This window comes from Balaenoptera ricei, chromosome 15 (genome assembly GCF_028023285.1).
Source record: "Balaenoptera ricei isolate mBalRic1 chromosome 15, mBalRic1.hap2, whole genome shotgun sequence".
In the NCBI taxonomy this organism is placed as follows: Eukaryota; Metazoa; Chordata; class Mammalia; order Artiodactyla; family Balaenopteridae; genus Balaenoptera; species Balaenoptera ricei.
This window is the reverse complement of record NC_082653.1, coordinates 73,958,732-73,985,276: the sequence shown is the minus strand read 5'-3', so window position 1 is coordinate 73,985,276 and position 26,545 is coordinate 73,958,732. Positions and strand designations below refer to the sequence as shown.

At 50.2% G+C, this 26,545-nt stretch overlaps 1 protein-coding gene across 1 annotated transcript; it reads right to left on the bottom strand.

Moving 5' to 3' along the window:
• Window positions 1-586: 586 nt before the first annotated feature.
• On the bottom strand, window positions 587-26,195 carry ITGAD (integrin subunit alpha D). The gene is made up of 30 exons (XM_059898208.1): window positions 26,131-26,195; window positions 24,218-24,323; window positions 22,102-22,205; window positions 21,893-21,963; window positions 21,653-21,767; window positions 18,537-18,667; window positions 17,631-17,776; window positions 14,738-14,891; window positions 14,488-14,638; window positions 14,211-14,284; window positions 12,816-12,945; window positions 12,563-12,705; window positions 12,273-12,413; window positions 11,975-12,184; window positions 11,157-11,287; window positions 10,880-11,037; window positions 9,730-9,884; window positions 9,334-9,465; window positions 8,246-8,319; window positions 7,869-8,010; window positions 5,899-6,012; window positions 5,707-5,786; window positions 5,515-5,598; window positions 2,776-2,854; window positions 2,509-2,616; window positions 2,324-2,401; window positions 2,017-2,130; window positions 1,793-1,894; window positions 1,418-1,528; window positions 587-955 (listed from the first exon to the last, which is right to left on the bottom strand). Exons 1-30 carry the CDS (start codon window positions 26,174-26,176, stop codon window positions 842-844), a joined length of 3,498 nt encoding a protein of 1,165 aa, XP_059754191.1. The 5' UTR covers window positions 26,177-26,195; the 3' UTR covers window positions 587-841.
• Window positions 26,196-26,545: the final 350 nt, after the last annotated feature.

Sequence of the window (26,545 nt, the reverse complement as noted above, 5' to 3'; positions counted from 1 at the left end):
GTGGAGACTCAGGGCTGCAGATCCTGAGGTACCATCTTTTCCTGACACACATTCAGGGCCTCTGTGATTTCCCGCTGTTTAGAGACAGTTGTGATTTCAAACACAGGATCTACAGCCCTCTGTGTAGATTTTGATGACCTAATTCTGGATTTGGAATATTTTGGTCATTCTCTATGACCACCTTTAATGGGTCTTCTGTGTTAGTTGGGGGAAATTAGATGCTCCCTTTCTGGAAGCCTGGTTCTCCTAGTTTGGAGGACCCCATTCAAGGGGAATGTTGGTTCAGACAAGCTCTGGACATTTCATTCACCTCCAGGACAGTCAGCTCACTTGCCATTACCAAGGAGCCTGAAGCCTAAGCTGAAACCCATGACCAACACACACACACACACACACACACACACACACACACAACTTATTTTGCCCTCCTCTCCTAAAACTACTCACAGCACCATTAAGAAAAGATGCTCACAGGCCCCAGTCACCTGAGAAAGAGAGAACATTTTCTGTACCCACAAGCAGCCCCTCCCCCCTTACTAGAACAGCATTCAGGTCCCTAGATTAGAGCTCTTTCATACAAGGAAAGTGTGTTATAAACATCCGCATTTAATGTGACAATTCTTATACATATGAGAATTCATGCTGGCATCATGCCCGCTTCTGTAAAAAGTGGGTCATCACTGAAGAAATCTGGTAGATATGTAAAAATATAAAAACCTCTCAACGCCTTGGGAAGATGACTCAGCACCTGGTAAGTTGCTCAGGCCAGTCCAGATCTACACAGAAGTTATTCCCATGGAAGTCAGCCCACGGGGGTAGAGATAAATGGGAAAGTGGATTCTTAGGACAAAGGCTGATTAGGGGCCTCACAGCTGAGATTCTCCCCATTGAATGTGGCAGTGTCTTCAGGGTTGTCACCCATCATTTCTTTGTACTGACGTTTGAAGAAGCCACACTATGAGGGGAAATAAATCAGAAAATCTGGATCAGAGGGCAGGGTAGGAAGTTGGGAGTAGGAAGAAGCTGAGACAGAAGAAGGAAACCAAACTGACTTGTATTTGTGTGCCAGAACACTTATGTGAACAACAGCTATCACATACTGAGTGTCTTCTCTGTGCCCAGCTCAGTAGCTGTACACATCATCCATAGCAAAAAAGCAAAGATTCCGCATACCCTGGCCTCATGTTTGTCTCATTTCAGTCAGTCTATGATGTAGGTATTATTTCATTTCGAAAATGATGAAAGAGCCTCAGAGAGGTTGAGCAACTTGCCTGACATTATACAGCGAGTAAGAGCCAAAATGTGTACCCGGACCTGCCTGACTTCACTGTCTGAGTTCTTCCTGCTATATCATCCTGTCTGTGGGGGGGCAGGGGTTGGATGCTGGTGGTGTCAAGAGTGGGATGAAAACACTCACCTTGTACAGCGTAGCTGTGATGAGAGCCAGCAGCAGCAGTCCTCCCACAGAGCTGCCCACAATGAGGGGGATGGGGTTATAGACCTCATACTCTTCTAGCACCGTCTCCACCTGATTTGGGGATCAGAAAGTATCAGGCCTTTTGCTGTTCCAGACTCCTCCCAGTTTCCCAATCTTTAACTCCCTCCCTTTCTTCATCAGGCTCTGCTCCAAGGGGTGAGATACAGAAGCACTCATGGGCTAAGGGACAATTGTCCTGCCCAGGGACCTCCATCCTTCCTCCCTCCAGGCTTGCAAGCCCCCCACCCAGCATCACAGATTTAGCATCAGGAGCTCTCTGACCAGCCTGGTCACTGCCTACCACATGGTCACTACCTGGGCTCTCAAAAATGCCTCCTGTCCTGGAAGCTGGGAATACACGGATCTGTTGAAAATGATTTCAGCCACACTCACGACCAATGCCTTCTTCTGCAAAGTCTGCAAAAAAGAAGGGGAGGGCTGGGAACTAGCTCTAGGGAGGGCTTGGGGTTAGAGAAACACCCTGGCTTGAGGTGGGCACAGACACATCTGGCCCCACCTGAGTCTGGGAGGGGACACACCTGGCTGGCCCAACCGAAGCTGAGGTTGCCCTTCAGAATGAAGTCAAGTTCCTCCTGGACGCCGAAGGAGGGGATGTCACAGCGGAACCTCAGGCAGTCAGCAACGGAGCAGTCCTGGGGACAGGAGAGGAATGAAATGGAGGAGGGTCTTCATTTAAGGAGGAACCACAAGGGAAAATGAAATCTATCACATTTGGGGTGGGGAATAGATGGACAATCACAGAACGTAAACATGGTGATACAGCCAGCAGTACATTTCCTTGGATCCCCCAGCTCCTAGCTCACCCTGCGGTGGGATCTTTCTCACCAGCACGAGACTGCTTGGAATCTGGGTCTGGAAGTCAGGTTGCTGGGGAGGTTTCCTCTCTGACACACAGGGGAGACTCTAGGAAGAGAGAGGAATAGCCATAGAATGATCCACAGTCCACTGGTGAGAGGGTGTGAGGCACTGTGGGATCAGACCCTGGAGAGTGACACAAGGCAGGCAGGCACCTGTGAAGGGGCCACCATCGCCACATCCCACACAGCCACACCGTTCAGCAGGACTGGGACCCAGAAATGAATGCTGATGGCCAGATCTCTCTGACTCAGATTATTCACCTGCAGAAAATAGAGACAAAACATTACTGTGGTCCCTGGAGCATCCCAAATCCCCCGCCACCTTTCCTGGCTTCAGCCCTCGGCTCCTCTCCATCCTTGCCCACTAGCTTCCTACGTTCACATGGGCAGGACAGACGTGGATATTCCCTGGCCTCTCACACGATATCGATGCTCGGCTTCTTTTCTGCTCTTCTGGTCAGAAGCTGAAAAATTGAAGTACTTGGTGGATTCTTCCTGCCTGGAGAGAGAGAGGGCTTGCTGGTGAAAAGCACCCCTGGGACCATCCTCAGTTGCACGCCAGCCTGCTGCTGAGGGCTCTGTTGGGCCCAGCAGATGACCCAGGGGAGCGATGATGGTCCCCCTGTGACTGTGCAGCCTCAGCTTCAGGTCCTCTCCTTCGTGGCCTTTGCCCCCGTCCCCCAGAACTGCTAGCTTGTCCCTTGAGACCCCGGCCCTTTCCTCTCCCCATGACTTTGCTCAAGCTCTTTTTTTTCCTGCTTGGAATGTCCTTACCCACTCCCCTTCTGGAAATTTTCACTTAAAGGCCCAACTTGAACATGACCTCTCGTGATGTCTGAACATTTCCCATGGGAAAAAGGCATTCCCATTGCTTTCTCTACTAGGTACACGGTTGGCCTCCCATAATGCTTGCAGAGGCAGCTGCCAGAGCAAATAAACCTAAGGGGACTTGAGGGAACCAAGGCCTGGAGATGGGGTGCAAGCCCTTCCATGATGGGAATGAAGAAAATAGATCCAGCTCTCCTGGGGCAGTTAAGTAATTGGGAGGAAAGATGGTGTGTGGACACAAGCCCACAGAGTGGACATAAATGTCCCAGGCTGCAGGTGGCTTTCTTTTCATCCATCCATCCATCCATCCATCCATCCATGGCCTCCTTTAGTCAACGTTCATCATCTGCCAGGCTGTGTGCTTGACTCTGGAGATTCAACAGTTAACAAGCCATAATCCCTGTCTTCCCAGGGTTTAACATCTAAGGGCTCAGTGGAATCAGGCAAACAAGCAGAGGGACCTGCAGGTTTCACCAGTAACTAGTGTACAGAAACCAGGCCAGCCCTACAGAAACTCCATGGGCCCCACAGTTTTCCCACAGATGTGACTGTCAGCTTGGTGATTAAGCACATAGGCCAGACCACCTGGGTTCACATCTCAGGTCCACCGCTTCCTACCTGAGTAACTTAAGACAAATTCCTTAACCTCTCTGGGCCCCTGTAGTTTTTTCCTCTTTAAAATGGAGATGCTAACAATAATGCCTGTAACAGACTCATGATGAGGTTTGTAGCAGTGCCATAAATGTTAAAATCTACTTTTCCACTTAGTATACTAACCTTCCTCGCTGCTCCCCATCCTACCCCTTTCTCTCTCTGCTTCAGTTTTCTCACCTTAAAATCTCCCAGTTCTAAACCTCTTTTCAAATTTGAGTAGATCACTCAGCTTCTCCAATCCTTGGAGAGGCATGTAGTATATGGCCATGGGCACAGCTCTGGAGCCAAACCACCTGGGTTTGATTCCTGGTTCTGCCACTTACCAGCTGAATGACAGGGGTGAAAACCTCTGGATTTCCTTGTTGGCAAAAAGGTGTATAACAATAACTATATCGGGACTTCCCTGGTGGCGTAGTGGTTAAGAATCCGCCTGCCAATGCAGGGGACACAGGTTCGAGTCCTGGTCCGGGAGGATCCCACATGCCGCGGAGCAATTAAGCCCGTGCACCAAAACTACTGAGCCTGACCTCTAGAGCCTGCGAGCCACCACTACTGAGCCCATGAACCACAACTACTGAGCCCACATGCCACAGCTACTGAAGCCCGCCTGGAGCCCGTGCTCCACAACAAGAGACGCCACCACAATGAGAAGCCCACACACCGCAACGAAGAGTAGCCCCTGCTCGATGCAACTAGAGGGAGCCTGTGTGCAGCAACGAAGACCCAACGCAGCCAAAAATAAATAAATAAATAAATAAATAAATAAATAAATAAATAAATAAATTTACAGTAGCTATATCACAGAGCTAATAGAGTGGTTAAATAAATGTAAAATACATGTAAAGTACTTAAAACAAGGCCTGGCATATCGTAAGTATATATGACTGTAAGCTCTTATTGTAAGTTTCAGTGTTTTCCCATGGATAGAAGGGGAAATTCACACATGGAATTTGGAAGGGCAATGACACTGCTTGAACCCCCTCTCTAGTTCCCCTAAAAATTGGCACAGCAGCAAACTCTGCCCCATGGCAATATTATAAGCTTCTGATCAACTCTAAAGCCTCTGGAATTTAGCCAGGTGGGTGCGGCTCCTTGTCCTGCTCCCAGCCTGGCCCGCGCCTGCCCCTTCCCCAGCCTTTAGAACCCAGAGCAGCAGCCCTACCCTTGCATTTCCTGTGGCCTGCTCAGCCCTGGGCTCTTAAAAACCGTCCCAGCAGTTTCTCACATCTCTGCTCTCCTCTGAGTTTTGTGAAAACCTGACCGTCTCTTCACTCTGTGTGGTGACAGACCATATCCTGTTGGGCACAACCTCCCCACTTCAGAGTGCTCAGAAAAGCCTCAGTCTTAATCTAGTAGCTTCAATTCAGCGTATTTGTGTTTAGCACAAAGGCTAGAATTGGCTTCATGTTAAAGGAAGCCTGCATCTTGGAGAGACAGAAGAGGATACACAGTGATGGCAAGGTATATGTGTCCCACCAGCAGGTCAGTTCATCAGAGAAGAACCAAGAATTGTGGGATATGGTGCTATGGTATAAATATATGGCTGGTCACAAGAATTGCCATGTGGGGAATCAGAGAGGCTAGCTTAGATACCCATCCTCAAAAGAGCAGGCTGGCCTGCAGGGGGAGGTACTAGGCTTGGAGGAGGGTCCAAGGGGAGGGCCAGGGATTAAGTACCTGCTGATCACTGTGTAGACAGCATATTTCACTGGGAGCTCCAGCTGGAAGGTAGTGTTGTTGGATGTAGGCTTATTATTTTCACTGGAGGGAGAGAGGGGTGACTGGTTGGGAAGGAATCCAGGAGAGGAGTTTCTGGCTGGGGCATGAAAAAGGAGAGCGAAGGACACACCATATGTGGCCTGGGCTCACCTGCTTGCATTGGCCCTCAAAAGCAACTTGTCTCCCAGTGTGGCCTTGTAGGAGACATCAAATGTGACTATGAAGGTGCCCTGAGGGAGGAAGAAAGAAGGGTTGGGGATAGGGAAGGCCATGGTGGAGTGAGGGAAGGAAATGGGCCAGGATGAGGGAGAAGAGTGATGAAGACTGGGGGGAAGCTCTGACCTTAGTGCCCTCTTGGAAGACGGGGTGGTTGATGCTACAGCTGCTGCTCCTCAGGCCCTCATTCCCAGTGGGCACTGCCTCACATGCCAGGCGCAGGGGACGCTGATGGGGTTGCTTCCAGAGGAGGAGAATGAATTTTTTAAAATTTACCCACATGTATATATGGGCTTGATGTATAACAGTGGTGGCATTGCAAAGCAGTAGGGGAAATGACAAGTTTTCAGTAAATGGTCCTGGGAAAATTGGCCCATACAAAACAAACAAACAAACAAACAAATACTGGATCCCTACCTCACTCCATACATTAGAATAAATCCTGACTGGATTAAAGACTCAAATGTGGAAAGGCAAAATTAGAAATCTTTTAAAAGATAATATAGGGAAATGTCTTTATGTATAACCTTGGAGTAGGGATATATTTCTTAAACATGATACACACATAAAACACTAAATACAAAGGAAAATTTTGATAAAAATCAACCACAACCAAATTAAGACCATCTATTTATTAAAAGATGCTATAAAGAGACTGAAAAGACAAGCAGTAGGAATGGAAAAGGTATTTGAACACATATGACTGGAAGAGGACGAGTGACCAGAATATGCAAAGAGCTCTTACAACTCAATGAGAAAAAGATGGACAACTCAGTAGAAAAATAAGAAAAAGAGTTGGACAGGCACTTCCTAAAAGAAGAAATCCAAACAACCAAGAAGTCCAAATGAAAAGTTGCTCAACCTCATTAGAGAAATACAAATTAATACTGCAAAGAAATATCGTTACTCACCCACCAGATCAACAAAAATTTAGAAGTCTGACAATGCCAAGTGTTAGGGTAGATGTAAAGCCACAGGAACTCTCATACGTTGCTGATGGAAGTGTAAATAGGTGAAAATGGTTTGGCTTTACTTATTAAAATTGAAGATACACATAGCCAATGATCCAACAATTCCACACGTGGTATATACTTTCCAAATATTATGTGTAGGGGCACCAGGATACATGTTCAAGAATAGTCATGGCCAAAATCAGAAACAACTCAAATGACCATCTATCATCGAATGGGTAAATAAATTGTGATTTAATCATGCAAAGGGATTCTAAATAGCAGTGAAAATATTCCATAGCCACAAGCAACAACATGGATGAATTTCACAAGCATAATATTGAAGAAAAGAAGAAAGATACAAAAGAACATACAATGTTGTTATCACTTATATTTGGAATCTAAAAAATGAGACAAATGAATGAATATAACAAAACAGAAACAGACTCACAGATCTAGAGAATAAACTAGTGATTACCAGTGGGGAGAAGAAGGGGGGCAGGAGCAAGATACAGGTCGTGGTTTAAGAGGTACAAACTACTGTGTATAAAATAAATAAGATACAAGGATATATTATACAGCACAGGGAATATAGGCAATATTTTATAATAATTTTAAATGGAGTATAATCTATAAAATATTGAATCACTATGTCATACACCTGAAACTAATATAAGATTGTAAATCAAGTATAATTTAAAACTTGCAGGAAAAAAAGGAACATACAACATGTCTCCATTCATATAAAGTTCAAATACTGGCAAAACCCAAGAGTATTATCTAGAGATGTATTTATGGGTGGTAAAACTATAAAGAAATACAAGGAATTGATCATTGCAAAGTCAGAATAGTGATTACCTTTGGGAAGAGTGTGAGGTTAGGATGAGGAAAGGCACATAGTGAAAGGGCTTCTGGAGGTGCTAGCAGTGCTTTATTTCTTGACCTGGACGTTAACTGCATAGACTTCTGCTTAATAGTTAGTCATTAAACTGTACATATGCCTTATGCACTTTGTGTGTGTGTGTGTGTGTGTGTGTGTGTGTATGTGTGTGTTTATATTTCATTATAGAAGAAATTAAGAGGAACCTATTATAACCCAGAGCAGGAGAAAGGTCCCAGCCACTAGAGCCCAAGGGAGCTGTTTACCTGGATTCTTAACACTCGTCGATAGGACAGCCCTGCTGGATAGTAGAAGCTGATCACAGTTCCATAGGAATCCTCGCCCTCATTCCACACCGTCACCGTCACATTGAGCTCCAGGGAGCTCCCCACAACCAGGGTCTGCAGGCTGAACAGGGAAGGACAAGACTGGGAGAGAGACTCAAGGAAGTAGATTGGAATTGAATCAGGGGCAGGGGCAGGGCTGTGGGAACTCACGAGCTACAGGCTGATAACCTTCCAATCAAAAGCATTTCTTTGTTAGAAGGAGAGCCAAAGGGAAACACAAGGACTTCTCATCCTATGAGGATGGGAGACCCAAAAGCTTGAGTGTCTGGCTATGAAAGGAGATAGAGCTCACTCACCCTGAGAAGCTGAGGCTGACACTCAGGTCCCCTTCACAGAGGTGATCTTGCCCACAGTTCTTCTCAAAGGGGAGCTGCAGCAAAACAGTATATTCTCTTCCCACCCATGTCTTAATCCATCTCCAATCCCCTCATTAGGAGCACTCATCGACATTGAGTATTAGCCCCCGCCCTGCACCCAGCACCGTGCTAAACACTGGCAAGTAGGGCAATGAGGGAGGGGCAGTTAGCATATAAAGGGAAGGTAAGACAAGATCCTTGGCTTCAAGGAACAGAAAGTTTAGCTGAGGAGTCAAATCCAACTCACACTGGAACAATCATTCAACAAACATTATAGATTGTCAATAATGGGACGGGTTCTGGGTCAGGAAAGGCGGGAACTACAGGTGAATTAGACATGGTTCTTGCACTCAAGGAACCTTCAATACCAAAGGAGCCACAGAAGTAGACACAGATTGCTATGAGTCCAGTCACGTGATATTTGGCATGGTATCACCATGACACAACAGGAGGCCAGAGAAGAGGTGACAGATGCTGAGTGTCGTGTTCAAAAGAGAGGGAGATCAGACTGGGGCTTTGGGGGCTAGAGGAGATCTTTGAGGTGGAGAGAAGGCGATGTTTTCCAAATAAGAAATATGGCATGCAGGAAGGATATAAAAATCAACTGCCAAACAATGTTTTAATCTGTTTATTATGTGCCCATACTAGGAACACTATGAGCAGTTCTAGGTACCTATGATCATTTGACAGTGCCTCCTCTGAAAGAATAAAGGAACTGTAATGTGAAAATTGAAGGAAGGAAGGAGGGAAAGAAGGAAGGAAGGAAGAAACACAACATGGACAAAGGCACAGAGATAGAAATGAGAAAAGTTGGGAAGGGTCTGCAGAATGAGAACCAGAGAGTTTATGTTGGGGTGAAGTGGATAACCAGCTGGGATGTGTGTAGGGATCCAAGCTGGGCAGGGCTGTGGTAATGGGGTGGAAGCATTTTAGATTTGAAGTGGTTGGTGGGAGCCACTGTAGGCTCTTAAGCACATGGAGACACACTGAAAGTCAGCACATCCCTGGGACTTCATCGGAAGACTCACAGAAGCAGTGAAGTGGTCCTGTGAGCCCACAGCCAGCACAGGGCGTAGGTTCTGAGATGAGGAGATGGGCTCCCCAACCAGGGAGAAGTTGAGTCTCAGGATGATGGGGTTCCCCACGTCCTCCACACAGTCCTGAGGGAGAAGGGGCATTCAAGAACCCGCTCTCCTCCTCCTTACTTGCTACTCCTCGGGCTTCGCCTCTACTGCATCCATGCCCCGCTGTCCAGACAGCGCCCCATCCACGCTGTGAAGCCCGGTTCCCCGGGCCCGACTTTCCCCTCTCCAGCTGCTGCAGGCTCCCACCCTTCCCACCTCACTCAGCAGGGAGTGGAGATGCCAGAGGCTAGCCTTGGGCTCCTTCCTCCCTCTCCCTTTCCCAGAACCCAAAGTCCTCACTGGTAAAAGCAGCTTCATGGTGTCACAGTGCTCTCCCAGCCCTAGGGTTTTTCTTCGAGTCAAAGTCCAGTTCTTGGTCTCATCAAAAATGGCACGAGAAATCAGACGACCTGGGTCCAATGCCAGATCGTACATGACAGAGCTTCGGACGTCATCTGAAGCAGAAGGGGGAATGGAAGACGGAAAGTGAGAGAAGCGTAAATGTTCTGTTTTCATTGTTTCATGCAGTAAAGATTTGCTGAGCGCTTTCTGTGGGCCGTGAACTGTACCAGGTGCTGGGGATACATGTGGGGAAGGTGGAGAATTATGGTCCCTGCCCTCATAAGCTCACAGCCTAGAAACAGAGACCAGCATGTAGGACATAACATCACAGCGAGATCCATGCAAGGGTGGGATCCTCAGTGGTACCAAGGAGGGCTTGTTAACTCAGACTGGGGGTCAGAGATGCTTTCCTGGATGGGCCTTTTCTGAGCTCCGACCTGGAGGATGAACAGGAGTCAGGTGAAAAGCGGGGAGGGGAAAATCCCAGACTCTGGGAATAGTGGCTAAGACCAGAAGGGAGAGGGAGGTTGGCACATTAATTAAAAAGGAGTTCCCTGAAGGTCCAGTGGTTAGGACTCTGCACTTTCTCTGCTGAGGGCCTGGGTTCAATCCCTGATGGGGGAAGTGAGATCCCACAAGCCACGTGGCCCGGCAAAAAAAAAAAAAAAAGTGTATGGCGTAGGGGGGAAGGGGACAAGGTGAGGCTGGAAAGGCAGAGAGGGACCAAATCATGTGGTCATTGTGGGCAAAACTTCTGGTCTTTATAAACGCAAGAAGTGGGTGGTTGAGGGGTGTTAAGCAGTGTTTAGGACCAATCGCTGTAGTTCCCTGTGGAGAGTGGAGGGAGCGTGCAAGAATAGCCGTGGGCACAGCTCAGAGTGGGTGGGAAGGAGAAGCCATGTCCTCTAGGAAGGCGGTGGAGAGGGCAGACCTCGGATGTGTCCTGGAGACAGAACCTAGAGGCCCGGGTGTGGGAAGAGGGAGGGAGAAGGACAGCTGGGTGGACATGGAGGTGAGATTTGGGTTCCTGGGCTCATTCTGTCCTGAGGATAGGGCTGGGGGCCTCTCGGGGGCAGCGAGGGTCTGGGTCTACCAGGAGGAAACTCACCTAGCTGGTCCTGTGAGCTTTTGTGGATAGTGAGACAGACTGTGGCATCCCCAGCTTCCAGGGCGGTGGGCAGCTCTTCCCAGCACTGGTACACAGACTTTGTCACCTCCGGGGGCGTGAATCTCATAGCCACCTCCACGTTCAGCACCGGCAGGCTCCTGAGGGTGCATGAGGGGCTGAGGACCGGCCTCTGGCCCCCAGAAAGAGAACACGGGAGGGGGCAGCTTAGTGAATCAGACACAAGGGGCAGGCAAGGCGGGAGTAGGGGAGTTGTCACCTGAGCAGCAGCGCGTGTCCCTGGGCCCCGACGGCCAGGTCCACCAGCCCATCCTGGGTGAGGTCCTGACCCCCGCTCAGTGAATGCCCGAAATACTGGAGCCTGGAGGAGAGCTGGGAGCCTGCAATCCGCTGGCCAGGGAAGGACAAAAGAAGTGAAAGTCAAGGAAAGCGGATTGGAAAGGTTGGAGAAGAAAGATTTGGAAAGGACACTGAGTAGAGAAGTTGAAGAGCGGGGAGGAGTGGAGAGCAAGCAAAGTGAGGGCCCCACAGTCCACAGGCAGAGAGGGGAGCACTTTTGGTCCAATGAGGACCACGAAGGTGCAGGTTAATGACAAAATCAAAGCGTAATGATGGGAGCATAATAGATTCATTTATTCATCGTTTATACGTTGATTCATAAATTACGTATGTTCATTCATAAATATTTGAGGAATGGAGTGCTTAGTGCTCTCACTGAGTTATCTTTACAAGAAGCCAATAGAATTTGCTCATCCTTTCATAGAAGGAAACCAAGGCTCACAGAGGCTAAATCAGTCACTTGCCTGCGGCCATGCAGCTCACAGGGCTGGTCAAGCATTTGACCTGGGGCCTGTGATCTCTTAACTACTAAGCTGCCCACACAGTTTGAAGTCTGGAGTCAAAGGAGAGAAAAGAGAATTTGTGCTTAGCTGGGCCTGGGGAAATTTAGGAAAGTAAACCACTAAAAGGAGGAGGGAAATGGTCACTGCCAAGGCGGGTGGCAGGAGGCGGCATCAGGTGAATCTACGACAGGGGGGAGGAGGCGAACAGAAGAGGCTGAAGGCAGAGGGGGCTCACCTGGCTGTGGGCGGGGCTGATGCCCAGTCCCGAGGTTCCGTGAAACAGGTAGACAGCACCCCGGTTCTCCTGCTCTCCCGGGGCCCCGATGGCCACGTCCGTCAGCCTGTCCCCGTTCACATCCCCCAGCACCGTCAGAGCTGCCCCAAAGCGGGCCCAGAGGTGGCCTTGCTCCCCTCGCAGGACAGCACCACACTGCCACTTAGCCCTCTGCAGAACAAAAACAGTGTCAGGGCTCACCCCAGGCGACCCCTCCACACCCAGACCCCACCCAGCCCGGGTCTCATCAGCCACTCACCGCTTGAGGCAAGGGGCACACGGACACCTGGCCCCCCCGGCTCTGCTCATAGTAATGGGGGGCCCCGATGAGGACCAGGTCGGAGCTGCCATCTCTGTCCACGTCCACGGAGCTGAGGGAGGCCCCAAAGTAGGAGCCGATCTGGAGGGCAGAGCGTGGAGTCATCCTGCCTACCCCTGCACCCGCTCTGGGCCAGGTCCCACCTCTCCCCAGATACCGGCCCCTCCCTGCTGGGCCCCACACCCCCTTCCTCTCCCTCTCTGCCCTGGAGACCCTCCTCCACACCCAACCTGGGTCCCTGTGACTTCAGCCTTCGGCCTCCATTGCCCGGACACCTGGGTGAAGATGACAACCTTCCCGGTGTGCTGATGGCGGGGGGCCCCCAGGACCAGGCTGTGTACCCCCTTCCAAACGGCCAGCTCTGTGGAGTAACCTGAAGGGACCGGGCCTCAGCACAGAGGCTTCCACTCCCCACCCCCGGGCCCCTGCCCTTCCCAGGCAGCCCGTCTCCCGCCCGGCCCTCCGACCACAGCCTTGCCTCACCCAGGTAAGAGTCCCTCATGTCCGCGTGCTCCTGAGACATGTTGATGAAGGTGGGGCTCCTATTTGGGGGGTACAGGAAGGCACCTCCAGACCAGCTGAAGCTCCCCACAGCCCCCAGAACTGGTCCATCCTGGGAGGAAAGGATTCCAGGGCTGAGCAAGTGGGAAGAAGAAGAAGACAGCCTATTCCAAAGCAATGGCTGCCGCTGACTCTGCCCAGCATGTGGAATTGTCTTTGGTCTTCCCTAGCTCTCACCAGCAGCCTCCGTGTCCCTGATTCCTACATCTCTCAGTCCGTCCCCAGCGCCTCTCACCCACTGCCCTTCCTGCCTCCTAGCTTGCTTTCCTCTGCTTCATCTACTGCCCCAGAGATGGGTTTCTTCCAACCCAAACGTGCCGCCACCACGCTGCTGGCCAACCAAGGTGGCTCACTGTCCCCAAGCTCCTGAGGGTGGCATTTAGGATCCTTCCCAATCGAGCCTGTGGAGTGACACTCTGTTCCAAAATACACCTAGCCTCTGGCCCGGACGCTCCTCTCTCCTCCTTCTGGGACGCAGCTCCTCTCTCTGGAAGAGTCAACCTCTAAGTCACCTCTGCGAGGTCTTCCTTGGCTCCCTCAGGAAGTGATCGGCATTTCCTCCTCTGAATGCTTATTGCCTTTTCAAACTTTTGATTATGGCTAATTTAGGACATATACAAAAGTCCAAAGAAATGTGTAATGAACCCATAAGAACCTGTGACCCAGTGTCAGTGATTAACTCATGACAAACCTTGTTCCACGTCTACGTCCCCCTCAATTGCCCTCAAAATTATTCTGAAGCAAATCCCTCTGGATATTTTGAACACACATCTACTTTCAGACAATTGTCTGTCTATATTGTCACTTCTTTGGTGTGCATGGGCTGGTCTTTCCCATCTCCCCCACCCTCTCTCCACGCTGCCCCTAGCTCACTCTGCTCCAGCTGTGCTGGCCCTTCTAGCTCTCTAGTACAGTAACCTTGTTCCTGACTCAGGACCTTTGCACTTGCTTTTTCCTCTACCTGGAGCAATCTCTCGCCAGATTTTTCCAGGCCTCGCCCTTTCTCATCATTCAGCCTCAGCTGTTACTCCTTAGGCCTCCTCTGGTCACCTCTCTTTCTCTATCCCAATGCTTAGCACAATCTGAAAGTCTTTCGTTTGTTGGTTGTTCGTCACCTCCTCCCACTAGTTATGCGATCCAGGAGAGCAGGAACCTCTGCTATCCTGTTCTCTGTACCTACATATGCTGCCTGTGTGTCTCTCCGGGACTAGATGGTGAGCTTGAGGACAGGGTCTGCGTCCTTGTTTATTCTGGTTCCCAGCTCCCCACACAGGGCAGGTGCCTGATACTCGTTAATCAAGCATACACTCCACCCACCGTTGTGAGGATGGAACTGAAGCCTTCTTGAGACATCTCATGCTGGAAGAAGCTACTTGTCTTTGACTGCGTTCCTGTGGGGAAACAGGTCAATCAGGCTCCCAGAGACCTTGAGGCCATGAAGATTCAGAGCAGAGAGAGGAGAATGTGGTCTGGGGCTTGGGTTCTGGGGAACAATTTTGGGTGAGCTACTAGCAGGGATGAACCTTCAGGACTGAGGGGGACAACTGGGTCGCGACTCTTTCAATTCCGAGACCCAAGGTCACTCCCCGTTTACCCTCGACTGCAAAGATCTTCTCCTGCAGCTGCTGCTGGATGTTGCTGAGTGCTGCAAAGTTGTCCACCTTGAACACATGGTCCTCTGAAGGCACCGAGCCAATGATGTTCAGCTCCTGCCTGGCAGTGGGATCCTGGAAAGCATCTCCCACCTGCGGCAGAGAGGCAGCTAAGGAGGAGGAGCCCGCCAGCCCTTCTGCCTGGGGGAGGTGCGGGCTGAGTCTGGGGGAGCCATGGGGAAGGGGACGCACCCCAATGGCATAGCGGATGATGTTGGCTCTGTCCGCCTGGGGGATGACGTCGCTGTATTTCAGGGGGTCTTTGTATTTCTGCCCATCTGTGATGACAATGAGGATCTTCTTGGCAGTTTTACGGGCCCCATTCTTACTGTGAAATAGTTCTTTCCTGTCGAGGAAGAAAAGGGGGGTGACTCTACTGAGATCCTGGGAAGAAATCATTTGCAGCACTAGAAGCTCCTCTGGAAAGACTGGGGAGTCCTGGCACCCTGAGACTCAGGCATGTTAAGACATGGATACATACTGACAATAATTAGTGAGACCGAGAACAAAGGTACTCATATTCCTTGCCCCTAAAGTTCCATCCACTACAGAACCTCACTCCCAGGAGGCAACAAGGCAAGTTACTTCACCTCTCTGCGCCTTTGCTTCTCTCCATGCAAGATGAGAGCAATAATTGTGCCATAGCTGGTCTCCAAAGATGGTCCCCAGTGAGCCACACCTGGTTCCCTTCCCGTATTGAACCTGGCCTGTGACTCCCTTTAATCAGCAGCATGCAACAGAAGTGACCCTGTGCCAGTTATGGGCCTAAGAAACCTTGGTAGCTTTTGCACTTTGGGGAGCCCTGAGCTGCCATGAGAGAAGTCTAGCCAACCTGTTAGAAGCACCTCATGGAGTGGCCACATGAAGAGAGAGGCCCAGCCATCCCAGCTGAGCCCAGCCTTCCAGCCAATCCTGCCAAGGCCGCAGCCACGTGAATGAAGCTCTCATAGTCCAGCCTCAGATGCCACGTGGCCACAGCCACATGAGAGACCCCACCTGAGAACAGCTGAGCCCCAGGATCATGAAAAGTAGTAACAAAAGGGGTGTTGTTTAAGCCACTAAATTTGGGAGTGGTTTGTTAGGCAGCAATAGATAACTGAGACAGATAGTATCAGGTTATTCTGAGGGTCAAATGAGGTGAAGCTTTTCCAACAGTGACTGGCCTACAGGTAAGCACTAATTCTATGGTAGCTGTTACAAATGATTAAAAATGTAACATATATGGTCATGCAGCTCTACAAACTCAGAATAAACACACACACACACACACACATATGCACCAAATAGCATACACATGCCAAATATAATACAGAAGCAACCTAAATGTCCCGTGTTAGGGAAGGGGTTTAGCAAATCATGACCCAGGCCCTTGATGGAAAAGTACACAGCCATTTCAAAGGAAAACAATAAAAGCTGTAGAGAAACATGGAACAGGTTTATGTAACAGATGGAAAAAAATGGCAGGATGAAAATAGTTTCTGCCCTGATTGTGACTATATAAAATATGTCTAAATAAAGACAAGGATGGAAATGACATTGTGCTTTTTGAGAGTAGGATTTATCTATTCATTTGTACTTATTCTTTCTTGTTGCCAAAATGCTGTGAGATGGTTGGCTAGAGGAACTGTAGGTAATATTTCTTTTTTTTTTTTCAAAAATTTCCTTAAAGGGCTTCCCTGGTGGCGCAGTGGTTGAGAATCTGCCTGCCAATGCAGGGGACACGGGTTCGAGCCCTGGTCTGGGAAGATCCCACATGCCGCGGAGCGACTGGGCCCGTGAGCCACAACTACTGAGCCTGCACATCTGGAGCCTGTGCTCCGCAACAAGAGAGGCCGCGATAGTGAGAGGCCCGTGCACCGCGATGAAGAGTGGCCCCCGCTTGCCACAACTAGAGAAAGCCCTCGCACAGAAGCAAAGACCCAACACAGCCAAAAATAAATAAATTAATTAATTAATTTAAAAAAAATGTACTTTAAAAAAAAAATTTCCTTAATGTTGTTGCCTTTTTGTCTTTTTTGTAATGAAACTTCTAAAAGAAAGAAAAAACAAAAACACAGCAACAACCCAGTCAGTGGCAGAGCTGGGCTTGGCTCTAGGGAGCAGGGAGGTGATGGGAGAGGATGGATGTTGATGAGAACCACACCATCGCCCACTGCTGGGAGGAGATTTAGGGACTAGGAAAAGATGCCCCTCCTGTGTGATTTTCAACTCAAGGGACAGAGGCTTTCTTCCTGGTTGTCCAGTCGCAACAGGTCGGTGTTCAAGGCAGAAAAGCCACCCAAAAGTAAAGAGAGTGCCTTTGGAGAGATCATCCCTTTTTCAATATTTCTCCAGCACCATCCCCAGGGCAGTGCCCAAAGGTGTGCAGGAAGTCAAGGATCCCAGACATTCTACCCAGTTCTTTCCCATGGAAACCACACATTCCATTGTGGTCCCACCACCTAAGCCATTTTCTTCCTGGACCACCTAGCCCCCAGTGCTGGGCAGGCACATGGTACATAGAGACTTGAATGGATGAGGGATGAGAGGATGAAGGGATGAAGGGAGCTGAGTGGGGAGAAAGGCACAAAGAAGACACTTGGCAATAATTCCTGAGTCCCTTCCAGGGAGGTAAAGAGGAGCTGCATCATTTTTTGGATAAAATCCCCAACCATTTATCTCGCACTTCTTGTGCGGAAACACCTCACTCATGTTATCTCGCTTAATCCTTACAACCAAGTTGTGAGTTTATCCTCATTGGACAGTTTCCTGAGACTTAGAAAGAGTCAGTAACTCCAAGGGTGGCCCAGGTAGCTAGCGGAGAGCCAGGATGGGAAGCAAAGCCCAGGTGGGCTCAGGGTCCAGCCAAGCCAAAGCCAGGCAAAGGGGAAACACGCTGCAGAGGAGTCCCGCCCTAGATCAGGGGACCGCAATGAGCGATGGGACCAGAAACACTCCAGGGAGGACTCTGCCTACAGCCCCCTCGCTCCCCTGTGAGCCCCTTTCCCCAGAGCCTCCCTCAGCCTCTAAGAAGGGCTGTGCAGAGCCAGCAGGAGGTAGCAGTGAGGTAGCAGCTCATTCACAGGCAGCAGGGGGCGGAGCTTACACCACTGTCTGGATGCCCGTGGCTGTGAACGTCAGGCCACTCAGTTGGACGATGGGATCCACCAGGCTCTGAGGGCTCCGGCTGGTCTGAAATTGGCTGAAGGTGAAGTGGGTCTTCAGAAGGCTTGAGTATTGCATCAGCGAGAACTGTGAAGGCCAAGAAGAGGGCCCTGGGGCTCGGAAGTTGTTTTTTAGGAAGTTTTTTATTTTGGAATAATTTTGCATTTACAAACCATGTTCCATGTGGTTCTGAGGCCCGACAAATATATACTGAGACCCAGAAAAAAATAAATGGCCCCAAAAGAAAACTGGAAAATCAAAACCAAATAATGTTTCTTTCATAGTTTACAAAGAATAGCCTTGCCAACCACAATATTTGTTAAACTTAGATTTTTCTTTTAATTTATAATACATGAAATCAATTTGTAGGTTATATTTCCTTGCTTCTCAAGAATTTGTATATATATATATATATATATAATTATTATATATATATATAATATATATATTTATACACACACACACTGACTACTGGGAAATAAAATAATAAGATAAAGAAATCGTGAGTTACATGGAAAACATAATAAATCATCATTTGGCCAAGTTACCTTCAGTCAAATTTCACAGTAAGATGATTTGATAATCCTTTCAATGTATTTAAACAGCAAAAACATTGTATTTCCTGTGGCATGTGGGGACATAGTACATGTGATGGGGTTACCTCCTCAGGTTAGGGCTCAAATCGGCCCTGCACTGGGACCATACCTTGACCTTGGACCCTGGCCTCCTCATGGCACAAGTCCACTGAGCCAGGCCCCAGCGATGCCAGGCCCGCTCCCAGGTTGACCTTCCCAGAGGTAGACCCTCCCCGATCCCAATCCCCAAGCCTCGGGGGCCCAGCCTTCACCAGTGTGTGGGTGCCCTTGAACTGGTCCATCACAGCTCTGACAAAGTTCTTCATCCGTTTAAAGTCATTTCGGTCAATGCTGCCAGAGCCATCAATCAGGAAGACAATGTCTATCTCTTGGTTTGGACACTCTGCAGAGAGAAAGGGAGGAATCAGAAATGCATGAGCAGGTCCCAGCCACTTCCTGGGACCCAGAAACCCTTTCTACTCCACAGAGTCAGGGGGCCATCCTTGGCGTAGGGATGCCAAGGCCCCCTGGCCCACCCAGTTTCTGACACCCTCCACTGAGGAGGTCCAAATCTGTTGCCCAAGCCCCTTCTCCCTTCAGCAGAATCCCTGTTGCTCCCCTCCTTCCACAAGGCCTACAAAAGGGGAGAAAGAAGTAGAGGGTGGGGGCCGGGTGGGCTCCTCACTCATTTAGTCAACAAATATTTATTGAATACACCACCAGGGATACTGTGGGGCACAGTGGAAGGCAATTTAGCGAAGTGATTCAGAATGTGCATCCTGGAGCCAGCATGCCTGGGCTCGAATCCCACCTCTGCCCACCTCTTAGTGGTGAATGCAGGCAAGTTACATAACTTCACTGGGCTTCAGTTTTCCCCATCTGTAAAATGGGTAATAGTAGTGCCTACCACATGGGATTATTGCAAAGATAAAAAGAATGAATATGTACATAAAGTACTTAAGACAGGGCCTGGCACCCCATAAGGGGTAGCTGTTATCACCATCATCACCACATGCCAGGCATTGTTCTAGGCCCAAGGACACACCTGCAGCGGATGCTAAGGTGTACCACCAAGACCTGCCCCCCATCAGGATGGAGGTGCTCATTCCCAGCTGCAGGAAGTTGGCTGTTGATGGCTCCCAGCAGAGTTCCTCCCTAAGTGTCACCCCACTCAAAAGGGAAGTGCCTTGCCCGAGGTCACCTCCTGCTCCTGCGGGCAACCCATATCCGGCCACGCTCCGAGCTCTCCATGGGGCAGGTGAGGCCTCTCACAGTGCACCCTTTCCATCTGCCAAGTCCTGCTTCCCTCACACTCTCATAAGGGTTGCTCCCGAGAACATTCCCAGGTGAGCCTCAGAGTCTATCTCTGGGGAAATCTGATTTAAGACCATAGCTTTAAAAAAGATCTCATCCCTGCCCTTGTGGAGTCAACACCATAATGGAAAGACACATCATAGGTAAATGAACAAATAAAACATTTCAGGTTGTCCCCAGACTTACGTAGGGGCTTGTGGCCTGCGTGCAAAACCCGGTTGATGCCTCCACCAGCAGCCCACATCCTGTGTTGGTCCCAGGGTGCTGGGAGATCAGACCACCACAGCTCTGAGGTGTGATGCTGAGCTGTGGTACCCTGCCTCAGGGCACTGAAGCAAAAATGCCTTCTCCCATCTCCTCACTCCTCACCCATCCCACCTACTCAACCAACATCACCAGTGCCCAGAAGAAATGGAAGATCACTTCCCTCCCTTCTTCCTTGAAGACCAGGAAATCCAGCCACCAACACAGCAGGCCGAGAAGCCCTCAGATGCTCCCCTTCTCACCCTTGATCTGTCCCCGACAGCTGGGTAGCTGGCGTTCCCTGCCACCACGTCTTGTACTTGGGCCCACATTTTTAGCTGTATCACAAAACCACCCCCACATGCTCTCTCAGATTAGGCCTGGGGCCAGCGCCCTCGCAATGTCACTTCTGTTTCTTGCTCCTTTTATTGCATCCACTGGGCTTCCCATAGCAGGCAGCTGGCTGTAGCTGAATGGCCTTCTGAAAAAGAACTGAGCCAATCAGGCAAGGTTGACTCAAGCTCTGGGCTCTGCCACTTCCTAAAGTGGAAACTCACCTCTCTGAGCCTCAGTTTTCTCTATAAAATGGGGATCATCCTGGCCTCCACAAGGATCTTGAGAGGATGCTATAAAGTGATGCACACCCAGCACCCAGTACCCAGTACTGCCTGGCACACAGTCTTGCCAAATCTAGGCAAACCTGCCTCGTCTGGACCAGTTTTACACATCTGTGTCCCATTTTCATCAGGCATCCCACCTCATGAGCCCCAGAAACATCTAGGAAAAGACATTTATCACTTAGTAAATGTCTGGCTGCACAGACATCCTAGGTGGGCCATGGTACCCACAAGAGTCTTTTCCACTCTCTCTGTCCCCTCTGTAGACTCTGCTCTCACAATTTGGTCTGGGGGCTCTTTCTGCTGCTGTTTCACTTTCTGCTAAAAGCCCACCAAGGCTGGCATCATGGTTTCTCTGGTCCAAAACATGCCTTGAGTTTTGAAACATGCCTGGATCTCACTTGAGGCCCACTATTCCCTCTGATGCCACAGATGGGGCAGTTTATCTGTATCTTCCTCCTAGACGGAACACATGGTCTTCAGCTAGAAAATCAGTCATAATGGCGATCACATACATGTGCCAGAAAGGAGTCTAAGCACTTTATGTGTATTAAATTTTTTAATCCTAATAGCCACCTCGATTATTAAGTTCCATTTTGCCAATGAGGAAACTAAGGTCCAGGGAAAGAAGCCACTTGCCCAAGGACACAGAAGATGAACTTGTAAAGACAGACTCTCAGAGAGAAGCCACGGCAGGGCCCCCAGGCACCATTCTCTGTGGATGACATCAGTGCTGCAAAACTGTGTCTCACGCTCCCCATGGCCAGGTCATTTGCTCCCCTTGGAAGGGGAAGAGTGAGTCTGGGGGGTCCTGGCAGCTCAGCAGTGAATGACCCAGGACTGCTTCCCTCTTGGATTCTTGGACCTATCGTCCTCACCACACATCTTCACCCCCCCAAGTCCCTTCATCTGGAAACCAGGAGGCATCCCTGCACCTGTTGGCAGATGTAGGGCCCTCATGCCTCCTGCAAGGGCTGGATTCCCTCCTGCCCCATCAGAGCCATTACCACTTGGTCGGCTTAGGGCTCCTGCCATGAGCTACCCCTCCTGCCAGGCCAGACCATGGTCCCAGCCCCTCCTGCGCTTGCCGAGGCCTCTGGGAAGGGGCCTGCACACAGGAGGCCCAAGAGGCCGAGACCCAGGCTTCATGCTCTGCGCGCATGAGCAGTGCCAGCACGTGCTCAGCACGGAACTGCTGTCTCTAGGGGACCTACCTGGCAGGGTGGCGGGGACTGTCCGGATGATCTGCAGGTGGGAGCCCAGCAGGAGGCAAGTGCCTTTTGCATACATGTTCTCCCCACAGGCTCTGTGCATGGTCGGGCCACAGGCCTGGGGACAGAGGCCTGTGTGGGCGAGGGGGCCCCCAGAACACTTCCCCTCCTTCTCGCCCAGCCCCAGCCTCCTCTGGCCCCTGTTCCTCCCTCGAGACCCTCCTGGGACCCAGAAACGCTCACCAGCAGCCAGGAGAGATGGGTGGAGGCCACCAGGGACAGGCCCAAGGACATGTTCACGGCCTCTGGGGGTGCTGAGAGGGCAGACACACAGGGTCACACTCAAGGACACACCCTCGTTTGGGGGGACAGCTGAGCTGGCGGCTGAGGAGGGAGGGGGCGGTCTGGCATAGGAGGGTTGAGGGCCCTGATTCCTGGGGCGAGTCACTCACTATTCAGCAAGATGGGCCGACACAAGCCGGTGGCAGCCAGGCAGTCGTACAAACGTCCTGTTTTGTTGACCGCGACCACCTCCAGGGGGGCTCCCACCACGAGTCTGGAGGCACAACCAGGACAGACAGTCACAGGTGGGGCTGGGGCACAAGGCACTTCGGGTGAAGAAGTGTCACGGGGAAGTGAGACTTCATGAGGGGAGCTCTTGGCTTCGGCCACGTGTGAGGCTATTAAAAATCAGGGCCCGAGTCTAACCCACATATGCTGAAGGGCCGTGCTGGGCTTTTTGTTTATTTGTTTGTGTTTGTGTGTGTGTATACATAAATATATGTGTGTTTGTGTATGCAAATGGTTTGGGGGTTGTGTGTGTGTGTGTGTGTGTGTGTGTGTGTGTTAACATTCACCCAAAATAATACTATTCAGAACAAAAACAGCCTTTCCCAGCCACAGGTCAGTGCAATTTGTTTCCTAGGAGCCATCATTCTGAGCCACCCAAGAAATAGGTCGCCTCAAATAGAAAAAATGGAAAAAACGTCCTGAAGCCATAAGCTTTTGAAGCCAAACAGATAATTCTGTAATTAATTGGACAATTTAAATATAAGATAAACAATTTAAATTGGACCATTTTAAGCAGCTGTATCAGAAGCCACATCTATATCTGCAGTCATATAAATGCAACCATTTATTTGCAAAATTCCTTGAGATGAGACAATTTTTTAATTTGGAAAAATGTTCTCACTATCAACAACCTTGCTACTCAGATGAGGAAACTAGACAAATACTAGTGTATTTTAACTAATTAGCCAAGCAAGTCTTGTTAGATTGTCATTTAAAGATTCCTTCTAGAGAGCCATTTCTTTATGGAAACCTGAAATCCCTGTTTGTCTAAGGCTTGAGGATGAAACTGAATCAGATGGCTGGAGATGTAGCTGTTTGGGACCTGCTGGCACAAATGGGTGAATAAACTTTTAGTCTTAGACTATTGATCTGCATGTTTTTCTTCACCCCAACCCATTCCTTAGACGTGGGCTCAGTCTTCTCGTATTTGGGTAACAACTCAGCAGAAACGAGGAAAAACAGTAACTTTGTAGCCATCAGAATATCATCCAATATATATTATTTACTTTACTGTAAATACTGGTGAACAGCAGTCAATCAAGAGTTTTATATTCATTTTTTAAAAAAATAGGCCCCCAACACAAATTGGTGGTGATGGTAAGTGGGACAGAGGCTCTCTCTGGATTTGTTCAGTGTTGTGTGATCAGGAGAGTCCCAAGGGAACCCAGGCGAGAAGGGACTGGAGAGGTTCTACATCTTGATCTAGGTGGTGTTTACCTGGGTACACACATATGAAAAATTCATTGAGTTGGATTTTGGATTTGTGCATTTCAGTCTCTGTGTTATATTTCAACACAAACAAACAAAGAAAAAATAAAACTCTGGCGCCTGGCACTTGCTTCCACATTCCCAGCCTGCCAGCAGGGTGAGGAAGGAGGAGGGATGTACATTTAGAACTCAGTGACCTCTGTGTGCTCCCTCTTGGCCAAGTGAACTGTCCTGTGCTCTCAGGCTCCATTGCTAATGCCACCTCCTCTGTGAAGTCTTCCTGGAATTCCCTCCTGGGTTTGAGGTCTCCCTTCCTCTGCCTCCCAGACTTTGGTTATGCTTGCATCACACTGTGACTTCAACTCCTTGGGTCCCTGTCTCTGGGACCCAAGAATGTGCACTTCTGGAGGTAGGGCAGGTACATAATTTGTTGGTCCCAGTGCAAAATAAAAATGCGGGGTCTCTTGTTCTTGGAAAAATGTTTTTCCCCCTTTCTTCTGCAGTGCCTCCCTCTCTGCCTGTCCTGGTGTTTCCTATTTGCTATTTGGTGTCACACTCCTTCATGCACGGGGATCCTCACAAGGCCAGCACAGACCCTTAAGGACTGGGCAGGCTGGGCACGGCTGACCCTGAACTTGCCCACCTCATGCCAGGGGTCAGTAGTCAGTGGTGTCATGTACAGGCTTCTCACCCATGCTGCCCTTCCTCCAGGGAACCTCCTGGGCTGCCACATGCAGCCACCTGCCTGCAGGCCAAGGGGGTGGAGTTGGGGAAGTGGACGGGGCCTACCTAGATCTGCCAAACTGGACCACGCTCTGCCCAAAGCCGGCTCCGTCCTCTTGGAAGACCATGGGCTCCTCCACATCCAAGTTGAATCCATGATAAGAAGCCAGGACTGAGGAATTCGGGAAGGGGAGGTGAGAGGGACAGCCAGAGAAGCCCCTTCTCCTCCGGACCCCTGATTTCTTGGGGTCTTGATACCCACCCCGCATAGCCTTGGTTCCCCATCTGCCCAAGAGAACGGCATTCTTTCCTTCTTTGTTTCCTGGTTGCCTTCTGTGTGGTTCCCATCTCTCACCCTCCGTCAAAAATAGTCAAATCACAATGCAACGGGCAACCATCCAGAGAAATGCCCCCTCATGGACACTTCAAATACATCCACAATCTGAAATTAGGCCAGTCACCTCCTGATAGCTTAGATCAGGAATGTCCTTTAAAGATAAAGTGACCGTACATTTACTGTCTAAACTGGGACCTTCTGAGAGTGGAAGGGGCACCATTAATAATTACACCAGGCATATTGGGACTGCCCCCAGGACATCCCACTTAAAAACTGTCGTGCTCCATCTTCTCATTATGCAGAGACCCTAAGATCCAGATTGGGGAACAGACTTAGAATCCTGAGATTAATTATTTGTCATTATGTGTTCTCCATGTCCCCGTCCCTGGTGCCAGGCTCTAGGAGGGCAAGCACTACTACATCTCTCTTGTCTTGGTGCCTGGGACAGTGCCTGGCCCTTAGCAGGTGACTTTAGTATTTGCTGACTGACCCAGAACTGCACAGCAAGTCACTGGCACAGCCAGGAATCCAATTCACTCTCACCAACCTTGACTCATCAACGTCCCCCTTCCCAGAGGCTAAGCTAGAAAGCCTCAGGGAAGACCCCCTACATTTCAAGGGCTTTTACCAACCCCCCGCAAGCAATTGCGGGGGGGTTGGAAAAAGCCCTCCCCATTCCTCCCCATTCCTCCTAGAAGGCCCGGCTGCCTCTGGATTGAGGAGTTGCCTCCAACCCCAAGAGTAGGGAAGCTTTAAGGAGGTCAGGCGCCAGGCCAGGCAGTGACAGGGAGGGTCCAGACACCTGAACCCTGGGGTTCTGGGAAGAGGCTAGATGTTTAGGATGCTGGGACCCTGCTGCGGCCACATGCAGGGGAGCCTCACATCCTATGCCTTCCTCACAAAGGGTGATTCTGTTCCTGAAAGTGGCCCCTGTGATCCGACAAGTAGCAGGATACCAAGGGACTCAGACCCAGGTGCCTCAGAAGCCAGGCAGGTGACATCAAAGAGTGAAGTTGGGGATGGTGGCATGAGCACCAGGGAATAAAGTGGGGTAGTCATTCCCAGGCTCTGGTACCCAGAGCAGCCAGACCTTCCCATTTCTCAAGAGAAGCTGGAAATCGGGATTTGGGGGTGAAATCTGATTTTCAACTGACACCCAACTGATTTTTTAAATGACACACGAATGTGGTCCTGATACCGTTGTCAACTTCTGGACTGTTCTCTTGGCAGCAGTGGGACAGCCTGCCTGAAATCAAGACTTGGGGGACATGCAGGACCAAGGAGGTGCTGTCCAAAGTCTTCCTCTTCCTCGTGGCTTCCCCTCCCAGGGGCGCTGGGGCAGACTCCCCTCACTCACAGCACCCACTCCAGGGCCCGCACGGGAGGGAGGGAGGCCGTGGGGAAGGTGGAGAGCAGATCACCCTCCACCCAAGCGTAACTCACGAGCCCACCTCCCTCAGCTTTGCTCAGCTCCCGCCCCTCCCCAGATTCCAGGCCATTCCTCCCTCCAAGCCAGACTGGATACGAGGCTTCTCCCCTTCCTTCAGCTCCTCCTGAGAGCTGAACGAGCAGCCCCCTGCCTGTCCTACCGGACAGAGACCCCACCGCAAGGCTTCTCCCAGCCCTGAGCAGCCCCACTCACCAGCCAGAAGCAGCACAACTCCAAAGGCCATCCCCGGGCAGCGCATCAGAGAAAAAGAGGCCCGGGCACCAGAGCACTGAAGGCTGCTCCGAGTCTCGGGGGGAGTTAAAATAATGACTCAGGGCTTGACGTGGCAGGAGGAAGGCTCAGTGAGGAAGTACTTGGTTAATTATAGAAAGTCAGGGGCCCGAGGCTAAAGGCACCTTGGTGAAAAGCCCCCATACTCTCCCACCACCACCACCTCCGGGGGTCTGGCTTCCTTCTCCAGGGCCTGGCTATCCCAGAAGACCACCGTCCCCCAGCCCTTGAGATCTACTTGATGCCCAGGGTCCTGGTAGCTCTCTGGGGCCTCAGGAATCAGGCTGCATATGAGAGGAAGGGGCAGGACAGAGAGGTGGAGAGGCCCCACTGCATG

What these genes read in the sequence shown, in the direction of transcription:
- ITGAD (XM_059898208.1), bottom strand. Translation starts at nt 26,176, where the DNA reads ATGCGCTGCCCGGGGATGGCCTTTGGAGTTGTGCTGCTTCTGGCTG. An exon ending in AGTTGTGCTGCTTCTGGCTG is followed by an intron (nt 24,324 to 26,130) that starts GTGAGTGGGGCT and finishes CGAATTCCTCAG; the next exon opens with TCCTGGCTTCTTATCATGGA. An exon ending in TCAAGGGCACCCACACACTG is followed by an intron (nt 17,777 to 18,536) that starts GTGAAGGCTGGG and finishes TGGCCTTCACAG; the next exon opens with TTCTCGCTGATGCAATACTC.